The sequence below is a fragment of the Triticum urartu genome, chromosome 2A (genome assembly GCF_056163025.1).
Source record: "Triticum urartu cultivar PI428250 chromosome 2A, HENAU_Tu73, whole genome shotgun sequence".
NCBI lineage: Eukaryota > Viridiplantae > Streptophyta > Magnoliopsida > Poales > Poaceae > Triticum > Triticum urartu.
This window is the reverse complement of record NC_141874.1, coordinates 717,592,589-717,619,427: the sequence shown is the minus strand read 5'-3', so window position 1 is coordinate 717,619,427 and position 26,839 is coordinate 717,592,589. Positions and strand designations below refer to the sequence as shown.

General features: G+C 47.2%; 2 protein-coding genes and 1 long non-coding RNA gene across 3 annotated transcripts; 1 reads left to right on the top strand and 2 right to left on the bottom strand.

Annotated features, from left to right (window-relative positions):
• Positions 1-3,014: 3,014 nt before the first annotated feature.
• LOC125540021 (uncharacterized) lies at positions 3,015-6,838 on the bottom strand. The gene is made up of 3 exons (XR_007297138.2): positions 6,410-6,838; positions 3,579-3,674; positions 3,015-3,500 (listed from the first exon to the last, which is right to left on the bottom strand). It is a non-coding gene; the product is annotated as an uncharacterized LOC125540021 (long non-coding RNA).
• LOC125540020 (uncharacterized) lies at positions 3,245-12,239 on the top strand. The gene is made up of 7 exons (XM_087545109.1): positions 3,245-3,361; positions 3,936-5,286; positions 5,382-5,625; positions 9,127-9,595; positions 9,975-9,988; positions 10,091-10,422; positions 10,516-12,239. Exons 1-7 carry the CDS (start codon positions 3,314-3,316, stop codon positions 11,076-11,078), a joined length of 3,021 nt encoding a protein of 1,006 aa, XP_087401235.1. The 5' UTR covers positions 3,245-3,313; the 3' UTR covers positions 11,079-12,239.
• Positions 12,240-14,217: 1,978 nt separating this feature from the next.
• On the bottom strand, positions 14,218-26,271 carry LOC125540018 (wall-associated receptor kinase-like 8). The gene is made up of 3 exons (XM_087545118.1): positions 25,113-26,271; positions 17,637-17,768; positions 14,218-15,411 (listed from the first exon to the last, which is right to left on the bottom strand). The coding sequence occupies exons 1-3, from the start codon at positions 26,170-26,172 to the stop codon at positions 14,315-14,317; spliced, it is 2,289 nt and encodes a 762-aa protein (XP_087401244.1). The 5' UTR covers positions 26,173-26,271; the 3' UTR covers positions 14,218-14,314.
• Positions 26,272-26,839: the final 568 nt, after the last annotated feature.

The window sequence follows — 26,839 nt, the reverse complement described above, 5'->3', positions numbered from 1 at the left end:
TGGCTGGCTTTTTTTCTGATAAAGGGTGGTTTTTACTAATTCATAATGCAACATTAAGGGAATACCTGCACAATGGACACGAACACACACACACACACACGCACACGCACACGCGCACGCACACGCACACGCACACGCAATCCTGCTGGCAGATAGCAAAGTTATACAAGACCAAAGCTATGCTTGGGATGAAGAAAAAAAATGAAGCGATCAAAACACAAGGAAGTGTGGCTGGCTTAAGAACTGAAGCGTACTGATAGTCATACGGACTGCAACCTTTGGTAAACAAAAGAGGTAAAAAACATCATTCCGTATGCGTGATTTATCTTGTGTCTCGCTAGTATCCGGTAATTAGTTTTTTTTTTTTTGCTATGATAGTTCCTTGGTGTTTTAATCTTTGGAAAACACCGATTAGTACACTCAAAATGGCATGGTGTTGACATGGGAGGCAGTGATGCTAAAGAACATAACGAGGATGCATGGTTCAATTGCTAAGGGAATTCTTACTAGGGGACGACTATTTTTCAAATAAATCGCTGATATAAAAGTCAAACAATTTGAAGGCATTTTTTAACCGATCAAACAAACAAAAAAGGTGATCCAAAAATAATGGGGGAAAGTGTATACATGATGATTGCGAAAAAAATGAGGGCAAAGGTTATTCATGACGAGAACAATTTGAATTATCCATAATTCAGCTAGTTTTTTTAACCCATCAAACCAAAAAAATGATGATCTGAAGAGGTTCATGAATCTAGTATCTTTTGATCCAGAATATCAAATAGGACGAACGAACGGACCTCCACAAACATATTTGCATCAATGGCATCAAACAACAGTGTGCATGAAGAAAGTTCCATCGATGGTGCAGGTTTGTTTATTCGCCGGAGAGGGGGGGAGGGTAGTAATGATGCCTAGATGCTGTTCGTGTGCCTGGCACGGCACCTTTGAACATGACATGCATGTATAACGCTGTGTACCCGTGGCCCATGTACAATCGCAGCACCGCAGCCCATGGCACCATTGTATTGGAATTGAATACTCGGCGTATATCCACGAGAAAACAAATCAGCACACATCACAACACTATCCTAGATGGCACAGATTTCGGCCTCCAGATAGCTCGGCCACCAAAACGCCACACTCCAGTCATAATCATTATATTGGTTTGTTTATATAGTAAGTACATTGTACATGTTCAGTTACAAGTCACACTTTGATCTTCCAAAATCTTGTTTGAACAGCCGATTGTTTACTGCGCCGAGGTTGGCTAAACTGCAATTTATACCCTCTCTGCAAGCAAGTGCAAGATCTGTGGCTCACCTCCTATTCCAATGTACGTTCACTGTCCGGATTTGGACCAAAATTTGCACTTGGCTTGGCATCCTTGACTCCTCGCCAATGATTTGGCGTCATGAAGACTCAGTTAGAGATTGATGGATTAAGGCGGTTAATGGAGGTGACCGCAGGAAGGCTATCGCCTCCCTGATGTTGCTTGTCTCATGGAAAATTTGAAAGGAGCGCAAAACAAGAATTTTTCAAAAATGTCCTCGCCCGACCTCCATTGTTATCGCAAAAATCAAAGAGGAGGCCCATCTTTGAACTTGGCGGGAGCCATGCAGCTTAGTATTGTTATGTCACGAGAATACTTTTTTTTGCCACCTTGCGGCTTATGTCTAAACCTTTTTCTTAATCAATGAAAATTGTCAAGTCTTTTACCTTGTTTTTTAAAAAAGAACGTGAATAATCAAGAGTGAGGTCTCTCGACCGTCTACATTCTAGCACCAAGCTATAATTGCTAAGCGCTACAACTCATGATGCTAGACAACACTAACTCATCAAAGTTAACTAGCCATGAGCCAATGAAGCCGCTCGCATAATGGTGTCCTCATCGCACGAAGCTGACATGCGCGCCATTGTCGCATACACAAGGGCTGAAATATGGTAGCGGAGTGCTGCGTATCGAGCTGGCGGGGGTGGTGGATGTTGGCAGCGGCAAAGCCATCTTGCCCACCTGGTTACCAATGCGCGAGCAAAGGAAGGGATACGATGCTATGACTTGGGCATGGTGAGCTATAGGCGAAAGCTTTGCACCGAATCTTGATCGATGCCGACGACCACGATGGCCTCGACCGTCGTTCACCTTCTTGGAGGCGTCCTTGCGGAGCCCCTTCACCTCCTCTGCTATTTGAATGTCGAGCTCTGCGGGTGAAAACCTAGGTTCCGGCCAAATAGGACTGGTGATATATTTGTGTGCGTCTATACCTCGCTCTTAGAAGTGTTGGGCCAACATTCGGGTGCGGCCCATTATTAGGTATTTTTATGTTTCTTAAATATATAAAATAAATATTTATCCCACTAGTTTATATATAACTAATTTAATAGTAAAATAAGTATAAAAATTAAGTGTTATTAAACAATATGCTCATATAAAAAGAATAAAATCATGTACTTCTAAGAGAACATTTCCTGTATTTTAAAGTTTTCATGTATTTAAGAAAATATTCATATATTTTAAAAAGTTATTTACAATTTTTTAAATGTTCATAATTTTTTTAAAAGTGTTCACATATTAAAAAATATATCCATGTCGTTAAAGAAGAAGTTATGTGTTTTTTAATTGCCCACTTAATTTTAAAATATTTCATGTACTTTTGTAGAATGTTAAATAATTTTACAAGTATTATTATTTTTAAATGTTCACATAATTTTAAAGTGTTTTCACATTCTAAAAAAATGTGAATATTCATGTTACTTAAAATAGTGTTCTCACATTTAAAAAGTAATTTATAGAAAGGCTTCCACCCATTTAAATATATTCATGCATTTTTCAAAAAATAGTTGTATTTTGGTTAAAAGGAAAATAAAAACAGGATAGTGAAAAAAGATATAGACAAAAAAAGGAAAAAGAAAAAAGAAAAAAAAACAAGGTAATGGACAAAGATACTAAAACCAGGAAAAATCCAACTCCCGGAGTAAAACCATGCAACACCACACACAATATCACGAGTGAAAAAGAAAAACACTAGGGAAACCCAGCCCAGACCCTGCAGACGACCAGGTCTTATATTTCACACGAGGAGATAGAGACATAGCGCATGTTGGTACTATCTAATGTTATGTTTTTGTACGTTTGCAATCATGGGATCGGGACGCTCTTACATAATAAGTAGAAAGTTTGGCATGATAATCTTTATCTAATTCGGCAGCAGTTGTTAAGTAACCCCAACAACCACGGATAGGGCTACCTCATTCATGTTTCGAAAGTTGACCATCAACGATGGCGATCTCTTCTTTCTTCTAGTCCCATCCCATGGCGGCTCAGCTGATTGTGTCATGTTACGGCGTCAACTCTAAAGTGGTATGTTTGGCTCTACCACACCCATCTCTGTCTTGTTTTTTTCCCGAGATATTATCAATTTGGATTTAAACTCTTCACTTTGTTTAGTTGATCCCAACCTTTTTCTTCATGCTCAATCCAAAAAATTGCTTCATTTTCTCTGCAAGGAAGCAATTATGTAGAGTTAGTGAATTACCCAGATATGAAGCTGTTATTCAAAATTCACAGCAAAACTTACAATAAATATTAATTCAGTGTTGCACACCTACGTTGTACTTCCTCTAGCGATGCAGTCCATGAACACAAATGATTCTCTGCAGTGTTGTGAAAACATCTGAAACAGTAAAATAGATAAATAGATTGGTCATCTTCAGCTAGGGCCTCTATAAACAACATCCATATATGTTTCCCAATGGGCATCTGAAATCCCTACTAATTAATTGATGATTAATCCAATGAAATTAAGCACTCTTACGTACTTTATTTATTTGTTTCCTCATTTATATGATGGGTTAAATTTGACGAACACTAGCAGAATTTTTTTCTAGGTCAAACTGTCTTCCAACATTGAATAAGTTCCCTGCTACTTTCAAAGATGGCAGAAAATATAGTAACACAACGCATCCGGGAAGAGCATAGATCGAAATGGACTGCACGTAGCAATCATAATATAAAATATTTTACAGAAGATGAGATACGAAGATTTACCAACAACTATGAAACTGTACTCGGTAAAGGTGGCTTTGGAGAAGTTTATAAAGGAGTCCTTGAGGACAAAAGTATGGTTGCAGTCAAGAAGTTTATCTACAATGCAAAAGAAATTTTTGACAAAGAGTTGATCGTCCACCGTGAGATCAATCACAAGAATGTAGTCAGATTAGTCGGCTACTGTGTTGATGAAAATGCCCTTATGGTGGTCACGGAGTATATTTCCAAAGGAAATCTAAGTGACTTCCTTCACAAGGATAGCATTCCCATCACTTTGGATACACGGCTAAGAATTGCCATTGATTGTGCAGAAGCATTGGCCTATATGCATTCACAAATGTATACTCAGGTCATTCATGGTGATATCAAGCCTGATAATATACTTCTGGATGATGGACTCAGAGCAAAAATATCAGACTTTGGAATATCAAGACTAGTCAACACTGAAAATACTCTATATACTCTAAATAATATAGGAAGTATCGGCTACATGGACCCTCTGTTTGCTCAGAATGGTCGCCTCACAGCAAAGAGTGATGTTTATAGTTTTGGAATTGTACTCCTGGAACTGATCACTAGAAAGAAAGCAAGACCAGAGGATGGGGAGATTGGCTTGGTTGAAAGTTTTAAGTCTCTTTCAAAAGGCTTTAGGATGGTGAGGGGGATATTTGATCCTGAAATCACAACATCAAGTGATATGAAGACTATCGAAGGGATTGCTAAGTTGGCAGGTAAATGCTTGAAGCTGGAGCTTGACAAACGTCCTGAGATGTTAGAAGTTGCAGAGCTTCTTCGCAAACTTAGAAAAGCTCCTCGTCAGGTACAAGGAAGACTAGCTCTGTTTTCTCGGGGAAAGAAAAATAAATTAGCTCCAGCCGAAACACCACCAATTGAAAGCAGCAGCAGTACCCGAAACGTGGGAACTTATATTGATAGGTTGACACTGAGAGGCCAATTGTTCGAGCTGGATGACCTGCTTCGACGATCGGCTGAAGTTCTGGGCGAGGGTACAGTTGGGACAACATACAAAACGACGCTTGATGGTGGTTATGAGATGGTATTCAAGAGGCTGAGGGATGTGGACTTGCCGAAGGTGGAGTTTGAGCAGCATGTGAGGATGATTGGCGCCATCCAGAACAAGCACATTGTGCCACTGCGCTGGTATTACTACAACACGGATGAGAAGATGCTAGTGTATGATATGATCCCCATGGGTAGCCTAGCAAAAGTACTCCATGGTAATGTATATACTTTACAGTGCTATCGTATGTTTGCCTTTACAATTTCCAAAGTGTTTGATGCATCGCTAACTCATGATGTGTGAACCTACTAGGTTATCGAATCCCCGGCACGACTCCGCTGGACTGGGAGCAGCGGTCGGCCATCTCACTCGCTGCTGCACGTGGTGTGGCGGCTATCCACTTAGCTGGACCATCGAGCTGCCATGGCAACATCAAGTCTTCCAATATCCTGCTCACCGGCACCCACAATGCATGTGTGTCGGAGCACGGCCTGATGCCACTTGGCGTGTATTCCAATGTCTCCGGCTACAGCGCGCCTGAGATCTCCGGCAATAGGTCAGTCTCCCAGAAAGCTGACGTGTACAGCTTTGGCATCCTACTGCTGGAGCTTCTCACTCGCAAGGATCCAGCAAAGAGCACACAAAATGAGGAGGGGTTAGATTTGGCACAATGGGCATGGTCTGTTGTACGCGAGGAGTGGACGATGGAGGTCTTCGACGTGAAGCTCCAGCCCCTAGGACGGGAGCAGAAGGCCGGGGAAGAGGAGAGCATGGTGCAACTTCTGCAGCTCGCCATAAACTGTTGCAGTCAATTTGCTGACTCGAGGCCTACGATGTCCGATGTTGTGCAGAAGATTGAGGCAATCCACAAAGTCCTGACTCCTGACCAAGAAACTTGCACATCATAGTGAGTGAAAGTTTTGCATTCACATGTCATATATTTTCGGGACCCCCCTTTCAGCTGGTTCTGGCCGAGAACTGCTATCTTGAAAAAGAATGTTTTCATTGCAAGTTTGTAACGGATCACCCGCCCTACATGTTATTGGAATATAAACTCTGCAAGTCTAAGCTGCAATGTTTAGATATACGATCCCCCCCCCCCCCCCCCCCCCTAAGTTATCGCCAGGGAAGAAACAGTAATGAAGAAGATGCAATCATGTTTGGTTTAGACTCATGTAATATGTTTCAGGAGAAGGGACTGTCCCGTTCCTCTTCATGTTCAATTCTGCAATTACGACGGAAATACGCATCGATTTGTTTCATTCAACAGAAATAAGCATCAATTCTACAGATTACAGATGAATAGAGCACATCAAGCCAAGAATTAGAATGTTCAGTACCTTGCTCGAGCTGTCGAGCAGGAGCAGCGTCAACCGGCCACCTCACCGAACGAAGTCCACGCACTCTCTGCCAGCCCTCTCTCCTCCGCCTCCGTGCCTCGTTATCAGCTCCACCGAGGCCGGCATGGAAGAGGTTGCCAGGCGCTGCCGCGCTGGAGCAGAAGGTGCAGGTGGTGCGGGGACGGAGTCAGGGAGACGCCGCATCGGCGCCAGTCGCTGGAGGTGGGGGAGCTTGCTGGCAAGGTGGGCGCGGCAGGTCCGAAGTGGAGCCGGGAGCAGTCGGAGCTCGGAAGGAGGGATCGGGATTCAGGTATTCAGCGGCGGCGTGCGGCGGCTTCGAGCTCGAGACAGGGCGACCTGGACGACGAGAGAGGCAGACGTGGGCAATGGGCTCGAATGTCTGGGCTTTGTCATGAGTGGGCTTTTGCCAACATATTATATGAAGTACTGCCAACGGAGTTTCCCTAAAAACAAAAAACTCGTCCAACGGAGCTGCAAGTTTGGCCGCAAAACAGCTCGATGAGAAAATCATTAAGCCAACACAATACTGCACCGCCAAAAAAAAAATACAGGTACTAATAAACAATGAACTACCTTCTCGGGCCAAAAACAGAGGCGCGCCACGGTGGCCGGCCGTCGCCGCTGCGTCCCGACGAGCTGCCGACGTGCGCCCGTGTCGTGGTTCCGACTTCAACTGAAAAGCCAAAAGTGCATACTGAACAAACAGAACAGCCCTCGCGCGTCTAAGTTGCTGGTTCAGACATTCTACTGAAACTGAAGAAACAAGGAAGGCAACTAGGCAAGGCACCCTGATTTTTCTGCAGCACCAGCCATGAGCTATCAAGACCTACGTACTTCTCAGCGACAAAAGGGAGTGCTAACATCCCGCCGAGCGCAGCTGCATCTCGATCGATCGAGCACGCAGTCATGGAGGAACGACCAAACTGTACAAGGCCATGGTACTTGGCAGCCGCGTCTCGTAATGCATCTATGCCAGATTGCTATGTCCGTGTGTTGATCTACGTAGAAGCGTCCTTTGCATGATTATGTGTGCAGTGTGGAACTTATGTCTCTGCTTTGGCTGATTGCTTTTCAAAAGAAGATAGGGAGGTCAGCAGGAGCGCACTGTCAGCAAGAGCCAGCGAGATAAAATGATCATCGACAACCCGTCTTACTTGACAACAAGAGCAACAAGGACGTTGATTATAGTCACATATTGTATGAATTTTGATTTGATGCATATAGAACAAGGCATTATGCAATTCCATAGTATGTCATCCAAACAAGATTTGGTATTGAAACCTCACTGGGAGTCCATGGGCCAATTCCATGACATCCAAACAAGTGAAATCGTATGCATGCCCATTACAGTTTTCTCACTGAATTGGTATTGAAACCAATTCAATACGGAGTCCTTCAATACAGACATCCAAACGCAGCTTAAGGCATATCAAGATGTATCTGTGAAATGCAGAAAATAGGGTCTGTCAGGTCACCCCAGCCGGTGTGCCAGACACGTCGGGCGTATAGTGGCTCAAATTAGATGACCACGGTTATAGATGCCCCAAGTATAGTTTTACACAACTTGCTTTTTGCTTGAGCGGAAGCGGGGGATAATAATGTGGAAATCGCGCCTGCGCATGTGACGGCTGGAACGATGTCGGCGCAGCCCGGAAGGAGCTGACAAAGGTCAACATTGGCTTGAGCAGGCGATGGATGAGTACTGCACGAGGCGGGTGGAGACGCGAAGGAGACAGGAACATGGGCGCCCGACGACGAAAGACTGAAATGGGCAACCCGTGGTGACGGCGACGGCGCCCGCGCGAGATGGGAAAAAAGAAGGAGCCGGCCGAGAGAGCGTTGGGCACAGCGTGTCATTTTTCTCACCAACAGAAAGTCACCCGTCTACGATACGGTCGCAGTTTCAGGTATGGCCCAGTGGCAGCCAAAGTATGGACTTAGCTTGAGCAGAGTCGAACAAAACCCAAACCACCAGTCAAAATAAACGGTCCATATGACTCAGATCCGACGGTCAAGATAATCTCAAGAGGGAGTGGCCTGAGAGTGTTCCGTATCCTGCGGGTTGAAGGGTTAGCCATGAGAGAAAAAGTCCATATGAAACTAGGTCCGTCCCATGTGTATATATGACGATCGGTTACTAAAAAAAAGTCCATATGGCGATCGATGATATGCAATAATTTTCAGTGTGAAGCATGAAACTAGCAAGAACTTTCAGCGCACCTTCTTTTTCCGACGTAATTTAAGTGGATCTCAACAGCTGCACATGATTACATGAAGCATGTTGCTGCACCTTGTAACATATCCCCAGCTAACATTGATTCTTTCCACATCATGGAAACGGAGTAAAAGTATGCCACATGTTCTTTCTTCTAGACTAGATCAATTCCATGGCGATCTGGGTGACCACTAACGAAAGAAGGCTCCCTTGATTGCGCATCTCCATGGGTAGCCTAGCAAAAGCACTTCATGGTAAAGGTTCTGGCCCAGCTCCACTGGACTGGGAGCAGCGGTGCTGCGCGCGGTGTGCAGGCTATCCATTTAACTGGACCATCGAGCTGCCATGGCAACATCAAATCTTCCAACATCCTGCGCACCGGAACCCACGATGCATGTGTGTCGGAGCACGGCCTGATAACACTACTTGACAAGTATTCCAATGCCTCGGGCTACCGCGCGCCTGAGGTCACTAGCAATAGGCGGGTTTCTCAGAAAGCCGACGTGTACAGCTTTGGCATCCTACTGCTAGAGCTTCTAACCTGCAAGGCTCCGGTAAATAGCACAAGGGATATGGAGGGAGCTCGTTTGGCACAGTGGGTGCGTTCCATTGTTCATACTGAGTGGACTGCGTTGGTGTTCGACGTGGAGCTCCGAGGACGGGAGAAGGACGGGAAAGAAGAGTGCATGGTGCGACTTCTGTGGCTTGCCTTAAACTGTTGCAGTGAATATCCCAACAAGAGGCCTACAATGCCTAAAGTTGTGCAGCAGATCGAAGAGATCAGAAGAGAAAGTAAACTAGCTCCAGCCAAAACACCATCTCTGGAAAGCAGTAGCAGTTGCCAAAACATGAGAACTGTAGCTCCAGCTGAAAAGATGCCATCACAAGAAAGCAGTGACAGTACCCCCAAAACGGGAATTGTGGCTGCACTCAAAGCGGCACTATCACAGGTAAGCCGTGATAGTCTATACTACTATATAGTGTAGCAGTTTTGAAAGTGTGAATCCAAACAACAGAACGCAATTTTTACCGTTGATTGGACTCATCCAATGGCCAAGGATGCAAGGATTCGCAGCTACAGTAGAAACACCCGACATCACATTTCTCTACATCGTTCTACAAACATCCATGAATTACCAGTAGCACTGTGCCCTTTCCATGCCTAGAAAAGGCACTAGACCCTTCCACACACCCCTTCTTGCCATTAGCCCATGGACACGAATAGCCATGTGTGGCAAACAGTTCGATGGAACCGTGTCCACGGCCAGTGCCGTTGCCTTGCGTGAGGCTGCCATTAATGGATTGGAAGCGAAATGTAGTAGAGAAGAGGAGAGTTTTTGCAGGTTGGCCTAGAATAATTCAACCAAGCGCACATACTACACGGTAAGTCTCACAGTTTACTGTTTACATGTGTGGGAACATGTGAAGCATGTGAAGCTAACTAGTACACAAAATGTGGGAACTTCTATCATTGGGTCGACAATGACACGCCAATTGTTCGACCTGAAAGACCTGCTTGGGGCATCGACTGAAGTTCTGGGCAAGGGTACAGTCAGGACAACATACAGAGCAACACTAGATAGTGGGTATAAGCTGGTGGTCAAGAGGCTGAAAGATGTGGACTTGGAGGAGGCGGTCTTTAAGCGGCTTGTTACGCTGTTTGGTGCCATCCAGAACAAACACATAGTGCCACTTCTATGGTATTACTGCAGCAAGGATGAGAAGTTGCTAGTGTGTAATGTAGTCCCCACGGGTAGCCTAGCAAAAGTACTCCACGGTAATGTATACACTGTACAATGATATCATATGCCTGCCTTTACATTTCCTGAAGTGTTTGATGCATCACTAATTTCATGATGTGTGAATCTAGGCGACCAAGGTTCTGGCCCAGGTCCACTGGACTGGGAGCAGCGGTTGGCTATCTCACTAGCTGCTGCGCGTGGTATGCAGGCTATCCACTTAGCTGGGCCATCGAGCTGCCATGGCAACATCAAATCTTCCAACATCCTGCTCACCGGAACCCACGACGCATGTGTGTCGGAGCATGGCCTGATAACACTTGGCATTTATTCCAATGCCTCCGGCTACTGTGCACCTGAGGTCACCCGCAATAGGTGGGTCTCCCAGAAATCTGACATGTACAGCTTCGGCATCCTACTGCTGGAGCTTCTCACCCGCAAGTCTCCACTGGAGAAGAGATTTCAGGATGACGGGGGAGTACATTTGCCACGGTGGGTGTGTTCCATTATACCTGAGGAGTGGACGGCGAAGGTATTTGACGTGGAGCTCCTAGCACGGGGGCAGAAGGACGGGAAAGAGGAGTGCATGGTGCGACTTATGCAGCTTGGGCTAAAGTGTTGCAGTCAAGATGCTGACTCGAGGCCTACAATGTCTGATGTCGTGCAGCGGATTGAGGAGATCGGACAGTCCTAATTGCTGACAAAGAACCTCACACATCATAGTGAGTGAAAGTTGCTGGGCCACAGTTGCATTCAAATGTCATATATTTTCAGTACCCCCTTTCAACTGGTTATCCCAGAGAACGATAAATAAATTTTGACGATAAATTTATCTCAGAGAACTACTATCCTGAAAAAGACTTTCACTGCAAGTTAGTAAATTGTAATAGATCACCTGTCCTACATGTTATTGGCATATATACCCTGCACTTTTCCAAATAAAAATAAAAATTGGCATATATACTCTGCACTTTTCCACAGTGGCGGAGCTTTGTGGAGAGCAACCTGGGCCATTGCCCCCCCAGTCCATAAGAAAGTTAGCAAATATCCTCTAGTATTCAGCCCATATGTCCAATTAAAATCAGCCTAAAAGCATGTTTCTTGCCCCTCCAGCCCATTTGCCCCTCCACAAATTCAGCCCAAGCTCCGCCACTGCTTTTCCAAATTAAACGTTGGGTTCATGATTCTACCAGCTAAGCTGGGATGCTTAGATATATGTGAAAACTAAAATACCTGTTATATGTTTCTTTACAAAATTATAACCAACGAAGAAAAACTAATGAAAAGATGCAATCATGTTTGCTTTTAGACTCATATTTCCGGAAAAGAGACTATCCTATTCTTCTTCGTGTCCAATTACAATTACAATAAAAATTAATAAACTTCGATTTTTTTCAGTCATTCAACATAAATAAAGCATAAATTCTACTTACAGATTACGGATGAAACAGAACACATCAAGCCAAGAATTACAGTGTTCAGTACCTTGCTCGAGCAGGAGTAGCGTGAACCGACCACCTCTCCGAACGAAGTCGACGCACGCTTTCCCAGTACTTTCGCTTATGCATCCGTGCCTCGTGTAGCAGCTCCACCGGCGCCGGCGCAGGCGCTGCCTCGCTGGAGCAGACGGTGCACTGCAGGGTGCGGGGAGGGAGTCAGGGAGATGCCGCATCGGGCGCCAGTCGCTTGAGGTGGAGGCGCTCTCCGGAAAGGTGGGCTCGGCTGCGCCAGAGTGGAGCCGGGAGCAGTCGGACGACCTGGACTGGACGGCGGCGGCGGCGGCGGCGGCTTCGAGCTCGAGTGGGCTGGACGACCTGGACGAAGAGAGAGAGGCAGACGTGGGCAATGGGCTGGAATGAATGTCTGGGCTTAGTCATGAGTGGGCTTTTGCCTAGCTTATTAAACGAGATTCCCTTTCTCAAAAAAAAAAAATTCCAACGGAGATCTCTCGAAAAAAAAAACTCGTCCAACGGAGCTGCAGGTTTGGCCGCAAAACAGCTCGATGAGAAAATCATTAAGCCAACCACAATACTGCACCGCCAAAATAAATAAATACAGGTACTAAGGCCCTGTTTGGTTCATAAGTCCCATGATTTTTTTTTAGTTCTTATACTTATAAGTCCCAAATCCCTAAAAAAGTCCGTATCTGTTTGGTTCCTGAGACTTATAAGTCTCTATAAGACCATATTACAACTACAAGTCTTTATAAGACTCTCCTTAAGAATCTTATTTCGTAAGTCTCAAATGCCCACTTTAAGTCTTTATAAGTCCCCTCTGTTTGATTTAGATGAGACTTATAGAGACTTTTTTTAAGTCCGTAGACCAATAAATCTTTGGAAACAAACACCCTCTGAACAACTAACTACCTTTTCGAGCCAAAAACGGAGGCACGCCGGGCGAAACGTGGCCGGCTGCTGCCGTTGCGTTACCGTCGAGCTGCCGACGTGCACCTGTGTCGCGGTTCGGACGTTTATAACTGAAAAGGCGAAAGTGCATACTTAACAAACAGAACAGGGAAGGCAAGGCACATTGTGCGCCTATGTTCAGACAAACAGAAAAGGCGAAAGTTGCTGGTTCAGACATTGAACAAACAAAACAGGGAATGCAAGGCACACTGGTTTTTCTGCAGTACTTCTCAGCGACAAAACAGGGAAGCCATGGTGAGGCTATCCAGACCTAGAGTACTTCTCAGCGACAAAAGGGAGTGCCAACATCTTTGCCGAGCGCCGCTGCATCGATAGATCGAGCACCCAGTCATGGAGGAACGACCAAACTGTACAAGGCCATGGTACCTGGCACTGGCAGCTGCGTCTCGTAATGCATCTGCTCCTTCAGGCCAGCCTCATTCACCCACCTGAAGAATATTGCTTTCATAAAAGGGGCCAAGAATGTGTATACTGATTCCTGGTCAATCAGGACACGTTTCCGTCTTTCCGATCAAAAGAATGAACGGACGCTCTCCGAATACTATCAGTACAACTCTAGAACTCAAAAGGCTGCCCAAACACTGAAGCCACATGACACAAGTGTATTTCAAAGAACCACAGCTATTATATGGACTTCACCACCCCGTCTAAATCATGAACACTTCATTTGATAATGATCAACAAAAATCTTCGGAGCAGAGGGGCTTCAGTGTCTTTAAGCGTAGAAGTCTGCATTACAACACATAAAAATCACAATGCACAACTGCATTGCTGAACATACTAGCAGAACCCAATTTTAGATGAAGCTTACCACCAAGAATTATACTGAACCTAGTTTTACTGAAATGTTGATTAGCGACCGATTATGGCAGTTCTGCCGTCTGTCAGACGAGCCGACTCCGCTTGGAGATGGACGGCACAGGTACTTGCGGCACGCTTAGCGCCACCTCTACCTTCCCTTGACTCCAATGGAGTGTCCTGAATACCCTACTCATTTTGGGAATGCCGAGGAAATTGACTTTGATTATTCATACACAGTGCGAAAGTTCAGTTATAGCCTTATAGTAGAAGCTTGTGTAACAGTACATGTATCTTGTCCCGTTGGAACATGTAGTAGCAGCAGTAGTGCTCTGTAGTTATGCAAAAGTCTCAACCGTGGAGATTCACACTCAAAATCATCATATTGCTTCTCTTTTTCACATTGCATGATTATCCTGATACATATCTAGTTTTTGTATGTGTACGTGTATGGGTTCAACTTGGGTTGCTAGATGATACAAAAGAGTATATAGTTGCAGTTTTATGTATCCAGTACAGTAAACACGCATACATGCACCAAGATGAAGTCCATGTATCTTGTCTCTATGTACTCAATTATTTTTATAAGTTTTTAAAAAATATTGCTCACCTCTGGGTTACCTCTAAATACATGTTACAATTCATAGCTCCAAATTGGCACCCAAACTAATAAAAGCAAATGTAACACTTCACCATGTAAGTAAAATCATCTTGGAATTTCAGACGACTCTATGAACTCTTTTTCCAAGCTGTACAGTCTAGTTTCTTCTCCGCCTTTACTTCCCTTGTATGGCTGATCAATTATAGCATTTCGGTTCACTCTTGTGATCCGAGAACTAAGATTGACTCTTGAGTTCTGAACATCTTCAAGTACTGTCTCCACTTGTCTCATTGTAGGCCTTTCTTCACCTTTTAAACTTAAGCATGCTTCTGCGAGTCTTGCAACCACCTCAGCATCTTCAGCCCCTCCCTCCTCAACAATTTGTGCATCTAGAATATCTGAGAATCGATTGTCTCTTATATGTGATACAAAATGTGATGCTAGGCTTGTCCCTTCTGATGAATGAGAAGAAAAAACTGGTGTCACCCTTGTCAGTAGCTCTGCTAGGATGACACCAAAGCTGTAAACATCGCTTTTCTCCGTGAGTCGGCTTGAAGCTCCAAAATCTGATACTTTTGATGTTAAGGTATCGGTAAGCAGTATATTTGCACATTTGTTATCTCTGTGGTATACTGAAATTGAAGCAGCAGAGTGTAGATATGCAATGGCCCTTGCAGTTTCCAGTGCAATCCTCAACCTATCTTTCCACGATAATGGGTTCTCACTTTGGCCATGGAGATGAAATGAAAGAGCTCCATTTGATATGAATTCGTAAACAAGTAGAGGAACTTCCGTCTCAAGGCAACAACCAAAAAGCTTCACCACATTCCTATGGTTTGTCTTTGAAAGTATGACAACCTCGTTGATGAACTGGTTGATTTCCCTTTGTACAATAAGTTTGGCCTTCTTGATGGCCACAATACGTTGATCAGATAAGATGCCTTTGTAGACCGTGCCATGGCCACCGCCACCAACGATGCGATTATGGTCAAATTTGTTGGTCGCTTGCTCCAATTCTTCCAAGCTAAAAATCCTTGTTCTTTCAGCTATATCGTTGTTTGAAGAGATTAACTGTTGTAGAAGTAATCCATGATTTTTCTTGAAGAATTTTTGTCTCAACTTTTTGGCTCTTCGTTGCTTGAGTTTATTAGTGATTTTGGCAGCACCCATAAGTGAAAACAGTAACCCAAAACCAGCAGTTACTGAATTACGGTAATTAAACCTGCAGAGAATGACAGTGAGGTTTGATAGTACATAATATGCCACACACACATTTAAATTTTGAACTGAAAGTTTGAAACTGCTCGACAATACCACGTCAATGAATTTTTTGGAATATTTATCAGAGCAAACATATTGGAAGTAACAAAAATATATTTCAGGAGTGATCACATGGTTTACTAGTTTAAGAAGCACATAATATTCATTATTTCATTTGTTTATTTGTTGTTGTAGTGAAAAGAAAGTGTGATTAGGGGTGCCTTTAGCAAACTGGTTGTAATCAAGTTATCGTGGATGTCGTTGGTAAGGCAAGCAGAATGAATATTTAATTAGGGGGGGTGTACAACACCCTTATGGCAAAGGTCATCATACACCGACAAGATTAACACGTCGATGTTTTTTGAATATGTTTGTCGCCTCAAGGAAGCACAACTAGTCCTATGTTAGGAAGGGGTCGAGAGAGGTTTGGTCACAAGCCCAAATCGGACAGGCTCCTCGGTGCCCTTTCCAAGCTTCTCTTCCTTAACATCAGTCTGTGTGAACGAGATTCCACGAACATGACTCTAGAGCTCCCACGGCGAGGCACGGCCGTCCAAGGCCATGTGCGAGCGATGCGACCGCACAGGGCCCCCAAATCCAAGGGCCCCCAATTTTGGGCAATATATATTTCTCGTTAGGCTATTTCGTTTCTTTGCACTCTTTTGGGCCTGCCGGCCTGGTCTGATCGCCCGAGCTTCTTCCCGATCGATCGATCGCACCGAGCCTCTCCCAAACTCCATGTAGGTCAGCAAAATCACACCACACGATTGGTTTCTAGCCTTCCCAGGTATGACGGCTTGATTGAATCTGCTTGGTGGTGGCGCAACCGCAAGGAGCAGGATGGCATAATTCGTTTAACAAATTCAAACGGAAACAAGCGGCGGCAAGGGCCAACGTGGCCAAAAAAAGCAGCGGGGGTTCAGCAGTCGAGCACACAAGCTTAGGCCAGATCGATTTGGAGATTTAATTTTAGGCATCACAGATCAGTCCATGTCAATCAGGTGCGCCCAAGCAAACCAGATTTATTTAGGTCATTTTTCCAGTTCAATAATTGAATGACTAGTGAATATAGTGTACATGTGCATCAATTCTTGAGTTAATTAACAAATTGCTAAATGTTTATCGCTCCATGGATGAATTCTTTAGGGAAGATAGTTGGTGTATTAGATCTATTTCATAATATTGTACGAAATACCACACATTTAAAGTTAATATAATTTAACTGTGAATATGCTTTAGTTGTATTAATTTTTCAATTATAAGAATTTTTAGATTGTGGGGCATCATTTGCATTTTGCACCGGGGCCCCGAATTTCTGGAGACGGCCCCGCGGCGAGGCGTGAAGCTCTCTAGTGCCCTCCCCTTGAGTTTATTCAAGTGAGAGTTAATGAGCTACATGTCCATGGGAGTTTATATAGGCTAGGGGTACTTGAGAAATTATCAAGACTGCCCTTGAAATGGTAGGTAGGGAGAACAAAAAAGATAACCTTTGGTTCATAGGTCCATGGTGGACAAAGGGAGAGAAAGGAAGGGAGGGACAGAGAGGAGGCAAGTCCATAACCCTACACTGGACCAATCACTCTCGTACCTCTGCCATGGTGGGCTTGAATCTTTACTTGGGCTTCTTTGCTCTCCTTTATCCATTTGACTTTGCATTCTTATATTTTTCTATTTGTTGTCTTCTTAATCATGACAAGGGACTGGCTTGTGTTCACTTGGTTGTTCCTTGATAATCGACTTAGTGTGTGCCTTCTCCGGCTAAGTAGGAACCCGGGGTGTTATTGATTATTCCTACATCATTGTTATTTATTTATATTTATTCCATTTTCTCTTTCTTTTTGAATGGTCAACCAACTGATGATTTCAATGTTCAAGTAGCAGGAAAACTGATTTTAAAATCAAAAATGCAGTAGAAGTATTTCTGCAGCCGTTCTACTGGTATACTATATAACAAATTAACAGCTACTCCTCCGTTCAAAATTAATTGAAGATTTATGTTTGTCCGAAGCCAAACTTAAGTTTGACCATGCATACGCAAACGTGTACTGAGATCTACAACATAAAAATATTGGTGCATTTTTCTGTAGACTCGGTCAACTTAAACAAGTTTGACTTAATAAGACAAGCTAAAACTTAAATTAATTTGGACCTGAGAAACTCCTTATACCAAGCAAATGAGTTGTATTTGTATCTGGGAGGCTGATGATACGTTTCTTTGTTGCACATCGGTATGTCCCCGGCATATTAATGCAGGTCCCATGCACGCATGGATAAACTGGCTGTTGGCACTCATCGATATCTAGAAGGGAGAGGAAAAGGGAGTAAACAAAAAAGGAAAGCTCAAAACCAGGGTGACGTTGTAAATAAAAAATGTAATGATGTTTATCAAGTAAGTTTCAACAGTGCAGTTGAAGCCTCAATAAGATTAACACAAAGGCTATAATTCATGGTACATTACAAAATCAATAAAATAAAAGGGGTGAGAAAAAGAAACTCTCCCTCCAGGAAGCAATGGAAGCACTGTACTAACCCACGTCACTTATTTTGGGATGGAGTACTGGTATTTAGTATTCCCTCCGTCAGGAAATACTTGTCCTCAAAACTGTTGTTTCTAGACTTATTTTAGTTATAGATATATCCATATTTTTCATTTTTAGGACAAGTATTTCTGGACGGAGGGAGTAGAACTCAGGTATCAGTCATCAACCGCTAGTTGAATTCAAAGTTGATTCTAAGATACTACTATAAGAAATCAATGGAACCCTGTTAGTCGATATCGACGTGACTAAGGGCCTGATCGGAAGCCCTCCAACTCCGCTCTGTGCCAACAGTGCACGTAGAGCCAGGCTGAATGACTCAGCTTCACGGAGCCAGCTCTGAGAAGTAGTGTTTGGCCGTAGTGTATTTCCGAGAAGTTGGAGAAGCTGGCAATTTCCTGCGCCCCGGAATCCTCAGAAATGCGGAGTTGGCAAAAATTGCTCCCCACTGCCACCGATAAATGGAAAATGAACGGCTCGATAGGATTTAGACTAAATTACAATGCAATGCCACCCTCTCCCTCATGTTGTTCCTCTCGTCATCCTGCGTTACCCTAGCGCAGCCGGCGCCACCACCCCACCCCCACGCCCGCTCAACCGAGGCCACCCAGTGTTCGCTGAGCCGCCACCTGAATGATACCCAACCCCACACAGTCACCCTGGTTCGCCCACCGTCCCAACTGGAGCACGCCAACGACATAGGGGGCCTAGTTGCTGCCATGGCACAGCTCGGGGCGACGCGGGGACCGCGATGCCTCGCTGCCTGGCAACCATCGTCCGCCCCCGCTGCGTGCTGCAGGAACTGTAGGTAGGAATCGCCGTAGGGAGGTGAAGGGAGAAGTACCAGGCACCGGATGAGGCGACATGAAGGAATCTCGGCCGCCCATAGTTTCCCTTCAAACTGGGCGAGGTGCCGAGGCCTGACCTCTCTTATCCTCTCTCCAACTAGGCATAAGACCTCTCTCCAGGCAGGCTAGCCAGCCTGTTAGCACAAAGGATCGGCTGGATTTGTGCTAACCGGACGGGTGGAACTCCTCGACAGAAGCCGGTGCACGGCACGCGGCGCTGGATTTGAGGGTTTCGTGAAGATGTTTGACATCTGAACAGGCTCTAAAGCAGCATAGATCAAGTTACACATGGCGTAACCCTAAAAAAAGTTACACATGGAGTACATTTGCAGAGGTGATTGCGTATTAACGACGTCATGCCCTTTGCCACATGGGGCCTTTTTTTATTAGTGTCTGTTTTTAGAGGTGTTGGTGATATATCGTGCCAAAGAGCGCAAGGCAGGCGGCGCAACGGACCCCTACCTTCGGCAAGGAAGCAGCTTGGTACCTCCCCACTCCCCCGCCCCACACCCATAGTGGCAACAAAAACCAAAAGCCATCGGTGCTGCCTCCTTTCACACATGCGTCGACCACAAAGGCAACTAACCATGCCCATTGCATAGTACCAGTGCAGACACGTGTTAGGAACTAGGGTTCTGCCCGGTCTTGGCCGTAGGCAGTAGGGGAAGGAGGGGGCTGGGCGTGGCGATGAGTGGCCGCGCCGGCGGCTGGGCGCCGTCGCGGGAGAGGAGGATGGCGGCGGCAGCGCAAGAGGCAGGGGGCGGCTAGGGTTCCGGCTCCTCTGGGAGCCGGGCAATAGAGATAATCTTCTTATTGCTTAATTCCAAAAAGAGTCTTACATCCTATATTTATAACCTAGATAACTTGCAGAAGAATTAACCTACGATAACTTGCATAAGAATTAACCTAAGATAACTTGTGGGCTAAGATTGCCCGGTGGGCCTAGCTAAACCGGCCATAACACTTCTCCCCGCCTGCACGAACAGCTCGTCCTCGAGCTGTAAGGTGGGGAAGCGCCTGCGGAACTCCTAGAGGCGATCAACTAGCGTCAAACACCTTCTCGACAGCTGGGGCGGCCAGGTCGGCGGCGACGGTGTCCTCCGGAATGTAGTCTGCAACCTCCATGTAGAAGAGTCGCGGGCAGGCATGGCCGGGCGTGTAGAGCTCGTTGCAGTTGAAGCATAACCCTTGGCGACGACGCTCGAGCAGTTCGGCTGATGTGAGCCGACGGAACTGCCGCGCCGCGGTCGCGACGAGGGGTGTCGCAGAAGTCTGCGCAGGCCGACCCTGCGCGGAATCCGGCCCGGGTAGCAACCCGGCGGTCCGGGACGGTGATTCCTGCTGGATGGCCACCGCGCGGCGCTCGAACGCGCGGCCGTAGTACATGGCCGTCTGAAGGTCTTGTGGCCCCTTCATCTCGACGTCCACGCGGATGTGGTCGGTAAGGCCGCCGACGAAGAGCTCCGCCCGCTGTAAGGCCGTCACACCAGGCGTGTGGCATGCTAGTGCCTGGAAGCGGTCGGCGAAATCCTGCACCGTGGAGGTGAACGGTAGGCGGTCCAACTCGGCCAAGTGGCTCCCGCGTACCGGTGGTCTGAATCGAAGAAGACATAGCTCGCGGAAGCGATCCCACGGTGGCATGCCGCCCTCGTCCTGCTCGAGGGCGTAGTACCATGTCTGGACGGCCCCACAGAGATGGTAGGAAGCCAGCCAAGTGCGCTCCGACGCGGGCGTGCGCTGTCCACGGAAGAACTGGTCACACTGGTTGAGCCAGTTAAGCGGGTCGTCCGAACCGTCGTACGTGGCGAAGTCGATCTTTGCGAACTGGGGCGGCTGCTGGTGTGGCGCGCCCTGGCCCACTGCCTCGGCGGTACGGAGGGCCGATGACGGAGCTCGGTCCAGGGTGGAAGGGCCGGCGTAGTCCCCTGTGGCTCCCGACGCCTCCGTGGAAGCTGACGGCGACCCGTGGAGCCAGCCAGGAAGTGGCGACGGTGACGAAGGGAAACGGACCTCCTGGATCGGAAGGCCGCTCGGCGAGGACCGACCCAGGCTAGGGTTGGGCGGGGGCGGTGGTGGAACCTACACCGTTGCCGTCGGGAGGGATGGCGCGGTGAGGGACGGCGCGGGCGGCGGGGCCCAGGTCGGCCACTGCGGTCCCTGGGTGGTGGCGGGCGGCGCGGTTGGCGTCGCGAACGGCGTCGGCCACTGCGGCCAAGGCGGTGTCGAAGCCGCCGGTGGGGAAAGCGCCGGTTAGCCGCCGGTGGTGGCCGCCCGTACTGAGTACCATGGCAGCGCCTGCTGGTCCGCGGACGCGGCCGGATGAAGCAGTGGAGGCGGCCCGTACGGGCCCGCCAAGTAGAGGCGGATGCCTGGACCGCGACGACCGGGTCGTTGAGCACGCCGTCCATGGCCTCCGGTGTGAACTGCGGCGGCGCTGGGGGAGGCAACGGCGGTGGTTGCTGGAGGGGGGTTTGTGGCTGGCCCTGGCCCGACGTGGTGCCGGGTGCGGGGGAGATTGGTGCCGATAGGGAGGCCGTGGTGCCCGGCGACGCAGCGGCGGCGTTGGTGGAATTGGTGGCAGCGGCGGTGGGGGAGGCGTTGGGCAGCGGCGGCTGCGGTGGTGGCGGGTTTGGAGGCGGTGAAGACATGGTCGAAATCCGGGTACCTGATACCAAGGTGTTAGGAACTAGGGTTCTGCCGGTCTTGGCCGTAGGCAGTAGGGGAAGGAGGGGGCTGGGCGTGGCGATGAGTGGCCGCGCCGGCGGCTGGGCGCCGTCGCGGGAGAGGAGGATGGCGGCGGCAGCGCAAGAGGCAGGAGGCGGCTAGGGTTCCGGCTCCTCTAGAAGCCGGGCAATAGAGATAATCTTCTTATTGCTTAATTCCAAAAAGAGTCTTACATCCTATATTTATAACCTAGATAACTTGCAGAAGAATTAACCTAAGATAATTGCATAAGAATTAACCTAAGATAATTTGTAGGCTAAGATTGCACTAAACTGGCCATAACAACACGTGAGACACAAAGAGCCACACACACATGCAACGCATACATGCAAGTGGGCCTAACAACACCTACATAACCAGATCACTCACTTATAGTCGGGTCCTAAGTGGTGCCCCAGCCTAAATGCATGACAAGGCTTCCTTTCTATTCCCTCCATTCGAAAAAACTTGTCCCTCAAATGAATGTATATAACATTGAGTTAGTGTTAGATACACCTATTTGAGAAACAAGTTTAGGACAAGCTTTTCCGGAGGAAGAGAGTATCCATCAAGTGCCTGGTCCGGCGACAGGCATCTGGCAGTGGCAGCACAAATGACAGAGTATGACACTAGCGATGATGTTGCATTCCATATCTCACGGCTAGCTAGAAACCAGGTGTGCTTCGGGGAGACTATCAGGGGCCTTGTGGCCAGCAGACGGGAATAAACACTTGTGCCATCGGCCAGGCATATGTTAACCACTTCCACACCAGCAATAGCTTCCATGGATCATCTCATCGCCCGTGTGGTTTAAGCCCCAGGCTTAGGCACCCTTGCTGGAAGCCGAAAGCTAGGAACCAGAGCTGCTAATGTGGCCACTATAAGCCGAAGCATCAGCCCTGCAACTGCAACAACTACGCTTTTCTGGACGGGGTAATGGAAAACAACATCATCTTGCAAACGTAAGTACTAGCTAGTACGGAGTATATCTTTGGCACAAGGAAAATATGTCTAGTCATTGACCATTTTACTTATTCTTGTTTAATGGAAGGAAGGTGGCATGGTTAGCCAGTGAAGATGTGAAGATCTAGTTGCCTAACTTGTCTATGCCTATAGGCTATAATAATAATCCGGGAGGGCCCATTGTTTCAAAGAAAATAGAATGAAGTCTATTTTAAATCCTGAATTTGTACGGTTAGTCGGAAATGAGCCTCAACCTCTCAATCCCTGAAGTTCATGTCCTGTAATTATACATCCCGGTCTAATCTCGACCCCAGCTTAGTATTAGACTAATTTGGTACACACCAGAAAAGGGACAAATCCCACCAGGATAACTCTCTACTCTCACTGACTAATGGGACCCACGTGTCATGTCTATCTTCTCACCTTACCTCGTCCCCAAATCCCCTTCGTCCTCCCCGCCTCATCTGCTCGCAGGCAGCCGCTGCCGCGCCTCCGCTGGCTCGCCCCACGTGGTCGCCCCACCTATCTCGCCGTCAAGAAGCGGGGTCATCGACTAGCAGCACCAAGCAGTAGCACCTGAGCTACCCGAGGGCCATGCAGCAGAGCACGGTGCCCTACCTTTGGAAGAGCAGCGTTAGGATCACGCATCGACCACCGGGTACGCGCGCAGACGATGTGTACCACTCGCTGCGGCCGCCGGGGACCCCGTCCTACCTGGACCGTTTCGTCATCGACCTCCTCCTCCGCCGTGGACGCATTCCCATCTACACCCGCACTGGTCGTACTCAGTTTCACATGACCGGAGGTGGCCGGAAATTTGTCGGCGGCCCGTAGTACAGCCATCACATTGCAGATTGATTCCTAAGCTAGCGACTGAATTTAGTGCTTTCAATCTAGCTGGCCTAAGCAAGCAAGCAGGTGGATTGATTCTACTGGATTACTAGTAGAATCCATCGCGCTGCTCTACTACTAGCATTATTAGCATGGATGTGCCGTCAGAGGTGAGGCCGCGGACACAGGAGGAACTGGAGCGAGGCAGACATGGGCGCGAGCAAGCTAGCCAGTAGCGCAAGCTACATGGCGCAGAATAAGCATTGCGTGGAGAGAGAGCAGGAGCACAACGCCGTACTTGCTGGAGCAGCAGCAGGGAGGATTTCCAGTGACGACATGATAGAAAGAGCGAACCTAGCAAAATAAAAAGAAAGAAAGAGCGAACCTAGCAAGAAGAGGATGCAAAGGTTGGGAAAGGAAGATGGCATGTGGGCCCTGTAGTCTGTGAGTAGTGTGGTGAACCCAGCCGGGATCGACTTTTCCCGGTGTGCCAAACAACTTCAGGGTCAGAATTGACCGGGATTGGTGAATACAGGGCATGGACTTCAGGGATTACGAGTTTGGGGTTCATTTTCGACGAGCCGTATGATTTCGAGGTTTAAAATAGACTATAGTGATGTTTGTCAGTTTTTGGATTGAAGGCATCGGTCACTTGGTCGTACCGTGCCATCCTAGGCATAATCAGTGGCCTGACAATCTTGTGTTTTATTTGGAAACTCATGTCCAACTTGTCTATGCCTATAGTGACCTTCTCGGACTGGAGGCGTCGGTCGATCGCTGTGTTGGTCAATTGGTCGTACCGTGCCATCCCGGGCAAGGAGATGGCCACAAACTGCTTCGGTGGTTCAAGTCCAGCCAGGCAATCAGAGTTTCGATGACCAGAGAAAGAGACATGATTTTCAGCACCCGGTGCCCCTACACCCTTTATGAACAGTAAATTAGAAAAAAAAAATCAAAACGTCGGGACATCAAACATAATCAAACTTTTGATGATCTTGCAAAGTTTTAGCTAAAAATAACATTCGAGGAGCCCTCAACTAAAAAAGCAAAATCATTGTTCAAAGTTTATGTACATTTTTTAGTAGTGATTTTGTTTTTTTGTGAGGGCTCCACGAAGGTTATTTTTTGCTGAAACTTTGCAAGAACATCGAGTCTTTGATCCCTGAAAGTTTCAGATTTGTTATGTATATTTTTATTTATTTTTACCATTTTACTGTTCATGAGGGTGTAGGGGCATCCGGGAAGGAGACCTCAATGCTGCTCAGCCCCGCCCTATCTAAACGGTACTCCCTCCGTTTTTATTTACTCTGCATATTAGGTTTGACTGAAGTTAAACTTTATAAACTTTGACCAACTTTATAGAAAAAAGTATGAACATTTACAATAGCAAATCTATACGATGTGAAAGTGTATTCAACAATGAATCTAATGTGATTGATTTGTTATTGTACATGTTAATATTTTTTTCTAAAAACTTTGTCAAAGTTTATAAAGTTTGACTTTGACCAAAGCTAATATGCGGAGTAAATAAAAACGGAGGGTGTATCAATAGTTTCGGTACCCACCCAACTTACCCCATGGACTCAATTCAAAGCACAAGGGCCACTAATCTTCGATCCCTTTCGAAATTTGTAAGGTGGACCGAACTGTGGTATGTGAAACTATTTTGTTGCAAATCTCTTGAACAGCGTAGGTGCAAAAAAAAAAAAAATGGGAAGGGGGAGAACAAAGGAGAGTCAGCACACGGAAAAGTGGTGTTACCTTGGCATCCGTGAATGATGTAAGGGTTGCCTTCATATCCATCCGAGCAGTTGCACCTTACTTTGTTCACTGCACCGTCGATGTTTGCAGCGAAGCTGTTCAATCTCATGCATCTCCAACCTGATACAGAATGGGGATCCAACGCGACCAAGTCACGGTCGCTTTTTACATCCAGCCACCATTCCAGCACGGTGGGTACCCTGGTCACCTTGGGACTGCTCCGACGAGATCGATACGAGCTTCCGAAATCACCGAAAGTGCTATTCTGCATGGCGCCTACGTTAATCCCGGTGAACCACTCGCGATCGACAATGAACGCTGCCCCGGACAAAAGGCGTGAACTGATGGGTTTGCCTTTGCCTGCGTACGCGGCTTCAGTCTGGTTCAAATCCTTGAGCTGCACCCCGTACGCGGGCAAACCCTGCGAGATGGTCGTCCGGCAGCAGCCGACGCCCGAGCACGAGGTGTCCCAGGGTGGCGGATAATCTGTGTCACACAGCGTGGCGCATGCGCTGACGTACAAGGAACCCCGGTCACTGCCTGCAGCGAGGTAGCCGATGAAGTTGCATCCGATGGCCACGAAGACGTTGTGCTCGGCCGACACCGTTAGGCCGCCAGACCACGAGCCGTCGTAGCCAATATAGGGCTTCCCAGACAGAACGCTCCTGTTTCGGTTAAGCGCTTGGTATGGCGCGTTCCTGTAGTCCCACTCGCCGTTCACGATCTTGCTCTGGACACGCACCGTGCCGCCCACCAGTGAGATGGCGTCCACTTCCACGTCGTCATGCAGGAACAGCTTCGGCTGATGGCCCGTCTCGTTGCAGGTGAGGCTGAAGCCCTTGTGAAAGCAGCCTTGCCGGAAGCCAAAAGGGTAGGGGACGGTGACGCCGCCACAGGCCTCTGGGCAGCCAGGCAAGGCTAACGGGGCAGCGGCGACTGTTGCCATGAGGAGCTCAAGGGCCATCAGTACTATTAACATCGGCATGAGGAGATTTGCCTGTGGCTGTGGGGAAGGAACGGAGGGGAGGAGAAGGGTCATCTTCTCCTGCAACTTGAGCATGCTGTAAGGAATTAGCTAGCCGTAGCCTTGGTGATACTCATACTGGTAAATGGCAATTAACCTCCTCCTATATAGAAGAAACAACCTCACTAGTTGCCTTTGGTCTTCTCAGTAGACTTCGAGGCCGGCTAGGTACACGGATATATACTAATCAATATAAGCATGTCGCATGCCTGGTAGCTGAGTTAGAACAATCCTCGTGCTACAGATTCTTTGGTAAGGCAAAGTCTATGCCGTAGTAAGAAAGGTAGGGGAAACGAGTGTGGCATAATCTGTGATGTGACAAGCTTCTGTTTTGTGTGGAAACTCAAACTCGTGTCCAATTCGGGTACTGTTGGTCAGTGGTCACACCGTGCCATCCGGGTTCGGTGGATGGGGTGTGTTGGGCAGGTTGAAGCCCTCGTGGAAGCAGCCTCGCCCAAGGTTTCCACTCAACCAGGCAATGGCAATTTCGAATACAGAGAAGGAAGCAAATTACCTCAACGCTGCCCGGCCCCACCATCGACCCCCGCTCGGCCGGAACTCGCTTGAGCACGGTGGGGGGCTCAAAATCGAACCAAAGGAACTCGTGACTGCAATCTCCAATTCACGCGAAATATCAAGCCTTTAACGAGTTGCTCAGCGTGGAGCGTTGATTCCGATCCCCGCCGACTCAAATAGCAGCGAG